Here is an 11,874-nt window from a genome sequence, read left to right as displayed (position 1 = left end):
TGTGCGGGGCGTGTGGGTGCTCTGGGGAGCAAGGAGGAAAGGAACATCTGAAGTGGTTCATCACTGAACTGCTTGGGAACGCAAACACGTTTTGGGGGGCTTAATCAGTCCAAAACGTTTGCTAACTCTGAGTGCTCCTGGTCCTGCAGGAAGAGCTGCTGCAGGTGTCTCTAGTGCTGCATGAAGCCACCAGTGAGGGGCTCTGATGGGAAGCTGAATCCCAGTTGTGATGGGGTTGTGTTTTTGCAGTTTAGAGGATGGTGGTGAAATGTGTCACAGCAGTAAATTCTTACCACTTTATGGCAAGTATAGTGTAAGCATATATTTTAGGATATATAATATTATCATGTTTTCCAAAAAGTGCTCTTTCACTAGTTGGTAAAAGTAGTATTCTGAGTGAGCAAATACTGTGTGTAAATTCTATGTGGAGATTTGAGTGCTCAGTGCTCAGTGAGGTACTGAAGGTGCCAGCTGCTTGAGTGCTCAGATCTGTTCCCTTCCCTAGGACTAGGGCAATGCATATAACTGCAGAACCTGAGAGTGCCTCTTTCAGAGAGAACAGAATATTACGATGGGATTCACCTAATATAATTGATATGTCAACAGTGATGATGACTGTAATAGATATCTAGGCTGTCTTTATCATCAGAGGTACACCTAGGACATGACTAATTTTAGTATGAATGCAAAAAATTGATTGTAGGAATCACTTTATAGAAATTACTCTTTGTAAAGACCCAAAATTAAATTAGTTTACTCTTAAACAAATGGGATTAGATGTGCAGTTTTGAATTTCAGAGTTGCAGTTTATCTTCAGAATCCGTTTTAGGCCCCTACATGACTTTCTGGAATTCAACAATACTTACTTGCACATTACTTTATTTCCATGGCAAAAATTCACCTTTCGTGGACCTTGAACAAACATGGTGGCCTACTTCTACTTCCTTTCATATTTAAAAATTCATTAGATATTCCAGGACAAATCTACTTAATTGTCCTCCTTAGTTTTGAACAGATATATTTCAAGTTAATTAGCATTTAGTTTTTATGTCCTTTTCTTTCTTGTTAGATCCATATTAGAAGGACATTCAGACATATTCTGCAATATAACTAAAAAGAGAAAATACAGACATTCAGAAGTTACTTTAAAGTATTATGTGGATATTTATTTTAATTTGATATCTGCTTCATCTTCATTTTGAAGAGTATATTTATCTGTTTTACATTGAAGTATCAATAATTACAAAAGTTTTGTTTCAGTGAAGGCATTCTCTCATTTATGCTAATGCAGGTTATTTTACAAACAATCTGAGATAAAGCAGGGGAGGTCACCTTCAAGGCTTGATGCCTTTATTAAGTCACTGGAAAAGGACTGCTATAAATGTGAGACTGAGAATTTGTTGCAGGTATTAGGAAACACATTTTTAAGTCCTAAGTGAACCTCTACTTGTGGCAGCATGTAAAAAAACAATTACTCATCCAGGTGAGCTTGGGAAATCACTTTGGAAGAGGAGGAGTGTACTTTTTAGAATGTCAGTTTATCTCATGTTAAACTACTAAAGCTGTAACTACCAGGAAGAAAAACAAATTGATTGTAAACAGAAACCAGATATAATTAGCAAGTGTTTTAAGCTCTATTGCTCTACTTTAACTTTCTATCTCCATATTCTTTAAGGGAGTGATTTCTGATCCAGGAATCTTGAAAATGCTGAGAGAACGTGAAGAACTTGAGTCAACACTGAAAATATATGAGTGTCATGTGGCAGAAATTCAGGGTAACTTCAAAGTTTTAACAGCTGAGAGCAACAAAACTGTCAATCTTTATGAACAGGTAATTTTATTTATATTTGTATGATTAATAGAAATAACAAGGTAATGTGCAAGAAAAAATATTTTTGGCTTTGTATGAAAAAGGAAAGAATGCAAAGTATTTGTTAAAAAATAGAAAAAAAAGTTATGGAAATTCTGTTATTTGAATCTGTCAGTTCAATGCAAGTTTGTAAGTGCTGTCCTGAGTTAAAAATCCTTTCCTGAATCAAAGAATGTGTGCACAAATGATTACTACATCTTTGATATTACGCAGTTTCTGGGATGTTCTGCATTACCAGCCATAGGCCATGGTAATATATTGATTATCTATTCCATGTTTCTGTTATGCTGCTTTTTTAAAAAACAGGCGCAGGAAGAGAGTTCCCAGCTTCATCGGGAAGTTATAAAATGCCCCAGGACTCCCAAAAGCACTGTGATAGCTCAAGCTGTATTAAGACACATGGAGATAGAAAGGGACACAGCACTGTCAGATTTCTGAAGGATGCCTACAGAATGTGATAGCCTCAGGGAGCAGGTACAGGTTTGATTCTGTTCCATCCCACCTCAGCCCCACCCCACAGGTTATTTAAACATGAAAACTACTTAGCAGTGTAATTAAAGTTGCTACAGATTTCTGTTCTGGTCCTGAGAATTAATTGCTTTACAAGTCTGTGGTGAATTGAGACTTGTTCTATATGTGATTTTGTTGTTGCTCTTACTTGATACAGATTTCCCAAGAAACTGCATTTAATGAAAAGGCTCATTTGGAACAGAGAATTGAAGAGCTTGAAACTACTGTTCATAATGTAAGGGAAAATAATTATTTATGGCATTTTAAATATAATACAGGTGATGTTCATGGTTAATCCTGCAGGACCAACCTGACTGCTATCAGGAAACAACAGGCTGAGAGCAGTGGATGTTATTTACCAAGACTATTTCCACTCTACTCTGCTCTGGTAGGACATCACCTGGAGGACTGTGTCCAGATCTGGGGTCTCCAACATAATAAGGACATGGACCTGTTGGAGTTAGTCCAGAGGAGGCCACGAAGATGGTCAGAGCAGACTGGAGCACCTCTCCTATGAAGACAGGCTGAGAGAGTTGGGATTGTTCAGCCTGGAGAAGGGAAGACTTGGAGGAGATATTTTAGCACCTTCCAGTACCTAAAGGGGATCAACAAGAGAGCTGGGGAGGGACTTCTCACAGGAACATGTAGTGACAGGACAAGGGGAAATGGTTTTAAACTGGAAGACGATAGGTTTAGAGCAGGTACAAGTTAGAAATTCTTCACTGTGAGGGTGGTGAGGCCCTGGAACAGATTGCCCAGAGAAGCTGTGGGTGTCCCATCCCTGGAAGTGTTCAAAGACCAGTCTGGATGGAGCACTCAGCAATCTGGTGTAATGAAAGTTGTCCCTGCCCATTGCAGGGGGTGTGGAACAAGATGGTCTTTGAAGTTCCTTCCAACTGAAACCATTCTGTGATTCTGTGATTTTAAGACTGTACCAAGCTTTCAACGCTGTTACCCACAGTGTTCATATATCCAGGGTAGGATAGGCTTGTTCCACCTGAAATAGGACTGGCTTAAGAGGGACATAAGTCCTGCCTGCCAGTACTCATCAAGAAATCATAAACAGGCTTTTTACTGCAGTGCTCAGTGGAAAGATGAGCAACAATGGGCATGCATTGAAACCAGAATGGTTCAGGCTGAATACAAGGAAATACTTGCTTCTCATGAGGGCAGCTGAGCAGTCCCCAGCCTTGGAGATTTTCAGGACTGGACTGGACAAAGCCCTGAGCAGCCTGACCTCAGAGCTGGCCCTGCTTTGAGCAGGGGTTTAGGCTAGAGACCTGGAGTCCATTCAAATGTGAATTGTCTTATGACTGTGTATTACTAAGACCTGGTGCTTCAAAGCTAAAAGTAATTGCTCAGTTCTGGCAAGTTGTATTTAATATGGTTTAAGTACTTGTGTGTGCAACTGTTTGCTTACATATGGCACTAAAATAGAAAATGAAAACATTAATAAAATGAATATAAATCTTAAATTTACTAACAGTCTTGGTAGAACTTGATGTTTAAATAAATTAACATTGATTTCTGTAGTATATCTTTCTTCTAGATCTTGTGGTTACAAATTCTGGTTTATCTTCTTTTTCCCCTCAGCCTTCTAAAATCCTACCAAGCTTATAAATATAATACCACAGTTTATAATATTAAACTGAGTGCATCTGATATGAAGAATACACTGTAGGCTGAAATAGCTCTGAGTAGTAAGTGATTTTTAATCACATGCCTATGTACGACCTGTAGTGAGTATTGGGAGCCCTGTTTTAGGTACATCATCTTATTTCTTCAGTTCTTTTGGTACCCTTTGAGGGCGATACATCAACATGAAATTTATGGCACTTGTATTGAAAAAGGTCCTGTATCCCAGAGGCTTACTGACTTGCTCCTTAGAGGCCTGACCTTTGATTATAGTAACACAGAAATTAGTACTGAAAGATTTGGTAAGTGAGGAGGGGGATGAGGTGAGAATTTTTGTACTTTAAAAGAGGTATTTCAAATAATTTAGAAAGGACAGTCTTTCAAATGTTAAGTGTAAGCATTTTAATAAAAAGATAGAGGTTTCTTTAAACTGAATATTTCAAACCAGCTTTGCTGGAGCTTGTGCAGGAGGCTTTGGATCTGTTCTTTGTCCTAGCTACAGACCTGAAGGCCTCATGATGGTAACTTGGTTACATAATGCTTTATGCAAGTGTTCTACAGTGATTTCTTTACCCGGTTATTGGCATAGGTGTGTAACTTAATAGAGGCCTAAAGCCATTATTGGTCATGTTGTATCCCAAACTGTGATTTCTTCCTTCATACACTCAAAATAATGTTTTCTTTTATGTTATTTTGCACTAAAAACTTTTAATGTTGATCAATGACAAACATTTTTTCCCTCGGGCATGATTACCAACAAAAAATTTACATGAATAAATGAAAATATTCCCAGAGGTCTGAAAGATGGAAAATTGATTTACCTTCAAAAGAAGTGAAAGTCACATTTCAGCTCTTTGCCAAGTATCTTCAGTAGACTGAGTCAGGCCTTGAGTAAATGAGATACTTGGACATTTCTTCTTCAGCAAAAGAGTTGTGCTAAAAACAGAGTAAAAATTGAAATAATATAAATTCTACAAATCAGCTCTTTTTTTCCCCTCAGCTGTTAATGTTTGATTATATTTATAGTTAGATAGTGAACAGTTAGAACAGATGTGCCAAGTGGCACTAATGAAAGACACCATTCTCTGGAAACTGAGATGAAAAGACTGACAAGAAAAGCAGTGGATTCTGAAACTGAGCTGAGTTGACAGGAAGCTGAATATGTTTCTCTTAGTTAAGTAAAAGTGTGTAATTGCATTAATTTGACTAGTAACATCAGCTGGTGTCCACTGGTTTACATAACTGTTATATAGCACAAAGGGAAAGGAATTTACGAAAGCTGCTTATGAGCCATCCTCCTTTTTGGAATGAAATTGTTTTCCTCATTGCTTATTTATATATAAATGTTCTTGTCTTGTTGATATGATGATATGGTGGAAACCATCTTCAGTGAAAAAGTAAAATTCACTTAATTTAGAATTAGGAGCTTGCTATTAGAAACTATGGGGATTGATGAGTTTTGGTAAATTGCATATGAACAATTTTCTTTCCATTTATTAAAACTGGTTTTTTATATAGAAACAGGCAAACATACGTAAACCAGTGAGTGTCGTGTTGTTAGTTTTAAAGATCCATTTCTTAAGTCTTGAAGCCTTTTCATGAGAGGAAATAAAACTGAATCTTTGCATAGGGCCTATGGTCTGCTGCTCAGCTGGAATTCCTAACCATGTTCAGAAGCATGGTAGGACTAGACTCAATCAAAGCCTTTAGGGAATAAAACATAGATCAGCAAGTGCTGCTTTATAATAAATTGTCACATTCATGAATACTGTTGAAATGTTGAAAACTAGTTGCTGCTACTGAAAGGTCTTTTTCTTTACACTCCCAAACCAGACTGGTAATTCTTTCCAGTTTCTTGAACAGTGTTTGTCATTAATATTACTACATTTGAACAGATAATTTGGTTACAACTTGAAACAGGTCGGGCATTCCAATGGATATCCCAGGGGATGATTTTTATTTTAATTATTTTTGTGACTGTTTTATATTTTATTTATATTTTATTTTATAATTTATATTGCACCTGTTGCAAAGAATTCTTCTTACTTTTCTGTAATCCTTTACAGGATTATTCAGAATTTAATATACTGAGATTAAAGTTAACATTAATAAAATATCCCAAATAGTCTAAAATAGACAGAAAAATTTCAATTTTCCTATCTTTTGCAATTTTAATGACCTTTCCAAAAGAAAAAAAAATTAATATACCAATGTCTGAACTCTCCTGTTTAATGCTTCTGCTTTTCCAGTTTATTGAATGAAAAGACATAACTGAGTCTTTCAGGGACTCAGTGAAGCCTTGTGAAGAAAAATCTTGAAATGCAACTTAGTCAAGAGAAAATTATGCTTTTAGATGAAAAAGCTGGTGAGTGGCAGATCCAATTTTTATAATGGAATTCAATAGGCTAATTTTAATATTCTGCAGTTGTCTTCTTTTTTTTTTAATGGGTTGGAAGAAAAGGTGTTGAATGCAAATAAATATACTTCTGAAAGTTTTAACATTTTGAGTGCAAAACTTTAGTTTTCTTTCATTATTGAAAGGTTTTTGCATTTTAAAATTATGTGACAGAGCTCTGGCAAATGTAAGTTTCAGTGACAACACATGCTGTCAGCTGAACAGCATGTGCTAGTATCAGTGTGCAGTGTCTGAGCACATCAGTTGTATTTGTGATTCACTAAGGCAGTGGTAGCACCTCCCAGCACTGTAAAATACTGATGGTGGAAATTAGGAAAACATACTTTATAGTATATTGTAGTATGTATCCTGTACTGTATGTTGCACCTTTTTTATATTATGGGAGTAACAGAGATGAATAGAAGGATTTTTATTCCCGTAGTGCCAAGGAATGTGTTCTTCCAAAACTACAGCTGTAGAATGGTGATACTTTCCCTAATGCAGAGCAAGATACCACTTGCCTTCTTTACAGCAAGGGCACATTGGTGGCTCATGTTCAACATGGTGCCCATCAGGACCCCCAGCCTTCCTGCCAAGCTGCTCTCCAGCTGGGTGGCCCCCGATGTGACTGGTGACAGGGGCTGTTCCTCCCTAGCTTCAGGAATTCTGTTTATTGAACTTCATGAGGTTGTTCTCAGCCCATTTCTGCAGCTGGTGAAGGTCCCTGCGGATGGCAGCATGACTCTCTGGTGTATCAGCTACTCCTCCCAGTTTATTACCTCCTGGGTAGTATCAGGAAAACAGTCTCTTACTTCATCTGTAATTACATGCTGCAGTCTACATGTTGCTTCTGTCCATAGTAATTCTGTTTAAACTTTTGTTATAATACCAGAGAAAGTTATTTTCAATGATCTAAGTATTTGCTCTTGAAAAATAGATTTGTTCTGAGACATGTAATTTAAGGCTCTGATCTAAAGAAGAATTCAGTTCTGTAAGTATAATTTATAGATTATTACTGTATTTTGAAAAGGTGCATGCTTCAGTGCTTTCTTGAAGGGGAACTTCTGCCTTTTTCTTTTATGCTTTAGAAGTGTATTAAAAGAATTTTAAATTCAAATGGGTTGAATTAATAAAAAGTGAGACCCTTCTGATTGCATCCAGAAAACTTTTCAAGACAAAGTCTTTTACAACAAGAAGACATCTGTGCTTTGAAAGAAGCAATTGCGCAACTTAATGAGGAGAAGCCATCTTTGCAAGACTGTGTGGAAGAAGGGAGAGAGAGCATTGCTACTTCTGAGGAAAGCCTGGCAATTAAAGTATGTTCTAATATTTAAATAGAGACAAAAGGTAAATAGGGGGATCTGTTGGGCCATCACACCTACCTTACATTGGTGTCTACAACAGTGCTGTGTGCTGGTCTAGTTCTGCTTCAGTTTAAGGGCAGCAATGAAACTCATGTTGACTCCAACAGCGGTAGGTTTGACCTGCGCTGATCATCTCAGTTTTGTATTTTGTATCAGTTATACTTACCGAGAGAGGAGACTTTACCTACTCTCCTGAAGTGGAAAAAATTAGCCAAAAAAATATTTTGTTTGTCGTAAAAGTTAGCCTCAGTTCTTCCTTGGGGTCCTGTGATGTGAAAGATGTAGGATTCTGAATAATATTGCCTTGCTTGTCATTGAAAAAACATCTGAAATATGTTCTTTTCATCTTAAGGTTTATTGCACAGTGTGATTTCAATCTATATAATGGAGCTGCTCAGTTATTAGTTATGAAACTGGACTTTTCACTTCAGCCTAAGTGACATGGATGTTGATTTAGGATAAACTAAACAAGGTATTTTTAAGCTGCTGTGGATTAATGCAAGAATTTGCATTGATTTTTAACAAAATCTTAAAGAAAAATGATTGCAGCACATCTTTCCGTAAGCACTGACTTTGCATTTTTCAAACAGTAAAGTGTAAAATTGTGTCTGTTTTAGAGAAGAGATGGCTGTCTCTTACCTCTTGTGTCTCTAGTAAAAGACATTTTCTAAGCCTATGCTTCTCTTAGTATCTGTGTCCAAAGACAAGGGAGGAAAAGTAATATACTTTCTGATGGACTTCTTTTTTATCAATTAAAAACTACCAGACTAGTAGTTTATTCATTGTGGAAGAGCTGTGTTAACTTACCTAATAGGCAGAAGACATCATTTAGGTTTGTGACTTTGAGCCAAATGCTATATTTGGATAAACAAAGGATATAAAAATTTAATTAAATTTATTATATTCTGCAAGAAGATAACATTTGTTCCTTTATTTGCTAAATTAAAAAAAAGAGAAGAACTTTCAGCTCTAAACAGTATATGATGAAACTTGGAAAATCACAATCCATTTTGCATTAAATAGGAATTTATTCAGCTAGCTGAATAAAGAGTAATATCATATTCTTTCAATTTTTTCACATTTATACTCAGCAGTGGTGAGAGATATTTTAATTTTGCATTTCTTTTAAAGGAGAAATATTTCAGATTTCAAGATCCTGATTTCAGAGTTGGAGCATTCCACAAGGTAGAGGACAAAAATTCAAGATCATTATAAAATTTTGATTGATTTATAGCTTTAAATAAAAAATGGAATCATAGGGTGTGCTAATATGTTACAGCTTTGTTTCATGACTTGAAAAACACTGGAAAAGCTATAATTTATATTTGGTTGGGCAGTATTGTAGTACCTGAACAATTTTTTATTTGCTGCTTAGAAAATCTGCTGAAGAAGTCTCCGTGAGAAGGGTATCACCAGTTTGTACCAGCAGCTGCAAGGAACCAACAAAGAACTCAGACTAACAAGAACAGAGAATCATTAGCTCAGGAGAACAACAGATTACAAGAGCATCTTTCTAATATTAAGCAAGAAATTCAGGTATATTTGTAGAGGGAACCCTTGACTAGAAAGAAAAGATGGTGTCTTTTACAAATAGCACTGAGAATTGGTGGGTCCTCACCTGAAATAATTCCAGGACTAGTTTTTAGTTCATGTTTCAAACCCAAATTTTCCCCTTATTGCTCAGCTCACTTGTATAAAGAGGACCAGCTATTCTTACGCAGTGGTTTGGATATTTGTCTTGAGGAACAGCTAATTAGTGGGTTTTTTTCCCTGATCTTGAAGTAAAAACAATGAGGCAGCTATAATTATCACTTACATGGAAAAGTACTATAAAGGAAGCAGCAAGTATTTCTTACAGCGTGCTGTGACTGGCCTATAGTACATAAAAGCTTATGACTTTGACTTGCTAATAATTCAACACAATACACATTTTAATGAGGTTCTAAACTTTATTAGAAGTATTGTATTTATGTTTCTTCAAGAGCGGCTTTTGGATGAAAGATAGTGGCTTATAATACAGTCTTACATTATCTACTGTGTTATTTATCTCAGTCCAGTTCCTAGTGAAAGTAGTTAAAATATTTCAAGTGTCATCTCATGCACACACAATACTTCTACACTGATATGTTTTCCAAGCAGCTAGAAATTTAGCCTAATATCTGTAGGAGTTCCTCACTGTAATGTTATGGATTTTCTTCTTTTTCTTCAGCTTCTTGCCTTAATTTAGATTTCCTGGTATTTGATCTGTGTACTTATTCTACTGCTTGCTTGACTTTATCTTCCCTTAGAAGTGCTGCTCAGTTTTAAAGGAGCAAATTAACTGCACCTGATGTTAGGTATGTAAAAATTTTAAGTCATTAAGGCTCCCTTTTAAGTGATGAAAACTTCTCCAGGACATTCATCCTATCCCAGTTTTTAAGTAAAATTAATTTTACCTCTCACCCTTTATTATAGAGGTAGTATAGCTAATGGCTTTTGATCAGGTGCTTAATTCTTAGGTGAGACCACAATTTAGGTGAGACCACTTGCATTCTAAATAACTTTTCTCCCAAACATATTAATTGTTTCTCTTAAGTGCCCTCCCAGAAAAGGTGAGGTTGGTAGTGGCTTTGACTGCCAAAGGTTCACCAGGGAATCACTTCTTCACCTTCTCCTGGAATCACGGTTGATAAGGATGATGTCATCTGGTACAAAATGCAGCTTACTGTTGCTCCCAGGTACTTTTGAAAGCTTCACAGTGTTCTTTGCAATACCTGGACACTTGCAGAAGCAGTTGGAAACAAAAAATCTTGGTCCTACAGGATAAAATACTTTTTAGTAGGATGGCCTCTAGAGTATGTATTGGTTCCTCTAAGCTCTTCCATTAATTGAGGTGATACTCCAATTATTTAAATTATTATATAAATTATATTTATATAATATTATATATTATATAAATTTATATATTATATTTAAATTATATATAATTTCTTTTCTTGGATCCACTGGAAAAGTTCACAAATTTCCAGAACACCTTTCTCAGTAACTCAAAGCCTTTTTGCAACAGGAATAGGTGTTTCTCCATAGTCTTCCCCCACACCACCACACCTTCCCCCAGTTCTTGCAGCTGAGTTCTCCTAGGAATTTTGCACAGAATTTTCTGAACTGTGCAGTTCAAGACAGCCTTTCTGCAGTTTTTTTTCCTTCTTCAGTTCTCTTTCTCAAGCAATAGTTGTCAGAAATTCTGTCTGTTCTCCAAATACTTGTGGCTTTATTTCTCCTGATTGGGAGTTAAAGACTTAATTAATTAGGATATAAGCAATTCATTAATAATTAAGTTACTTAATTTTTTATCTGTCTTCTGCTTTTTAAAATGTAGGCTTTTGAAAACTGTAATGTAAAAAAAGATGGAACTGACTGAGCTCTGCTTGTTAAATGGGATAGGCTGTTTTGTTTTGACAATCTAGCTGCTAAATAAACCAGCTGTATTTTTCTTCTTAACTGCTACATTCCTTTATGGATGTTTTTCTTCATTCTAAGAAGATTTAGCATTATTTATAAGTTAAAAAAAATATTTTTCGTGAATGAAAAATTTGGTTTATAGAAATACACATAATTTGAATTTTACATAGCCTTTAAAAAACTAGTTAATATAGCCCTAGACCTTAGATACACACTAACTGGTTTTTTTAAGGTACAAGCAGTATACTTAAACCTTATGGAAAAAACCTTTCTTCATAGGTACTATATAAAAAACTTGCAAAGTACCAAATCGAGCTTGATGATACGAAATTGAAAGCCCAGGATTCAAAACAGTTATTTTCAGGCTGAAGCATGTGCTGAAGTCAGAAGTGAGTATACAAATTAAAACTGTTGGTTTTTAACTGAAAATGAAATTTTAATGATATCTCCATGGAAGAATTTGCTTCCTAGCCAAAACTTGTTTGCATTCTATTAATTTGGTTTTAGTTGTTTGAACACATTTTCATAGCTATTTCTGCAGTGCAAAATTAATGTAGTATATTTCATTGTGGTTATATATATACACACACGTGTGTGTTTATTAAACTTAAAGAACCAGACGGAATAATACAGAGACGTGGAACTCTTTTGTCTTCATT

At 35.8% G+C, this 11,874-nt stretch overlaps 1 protein-coding gene across 1 annotated transcript in view; it reads left to right on the top strand.

The window, feature by feature from the left end:
* The window catches only part of TSGA10 (testis specific 10), a 15,306-nt gene extending 3,714 nt beyond the window's left edge, over positions 1-11,592 (top strand). The window contains 13 exon segments of the mRNA XM_017737179.1: positions 1,680-1,831; positions 2,177-2,350; positions 2,538-2,615; positions 5,042-5,093; positions 5,096-5,201; positions 6,265-6,380; positions 7,572-7,726; positions 8,487-8,491; positions 8,909-8,959; positions 9,150-9,160; positions 9,163-9,225; positions 9,228-9,310; positions 11,495-11,592. Of these exon segments, the coding sequence (XP_017592668.1) occupies positions 1,680-1,831; positions 2,177-2,350; positions 2,538-2,615; positions 5,042-5,093; positions 5,096-5,201; positions 6,265-6,380; positions 7,572-7,726; positions 8,487-8,491; positions 8,909-8,959; positions 9,150-9,160; positions 9,163-9,225; positions 9,228-9,310; positions 11,495-11,584 (1,136 nt within the window). The 3' untranslated portion in view covers positions 11,585-11,592.
* The last annotated feature ends 282 nt before the right edge of the window (positions 11,593-11,874 follow it).

This window comes from Corvus brachyrhynchos, unplaced genomic scaffold (assembly GCF_000691975.1).
Source record: "Corvus brachyrhynchos isolate BGI_N302 unplaced genomic scaffold, ASM69197v1 scaffold83, whole genome shotgun sequence".
Taxonomy (NCBI): domain Eukaryota; kingdom Metazoa; phylum Chordata; class Aves; order Passeriformes; family Corvidae; genus Corvus; species Corvus brachyrhynchos.
This window is presented reverse-complemented; position numbering and strand designations above follow the sequence as displayed.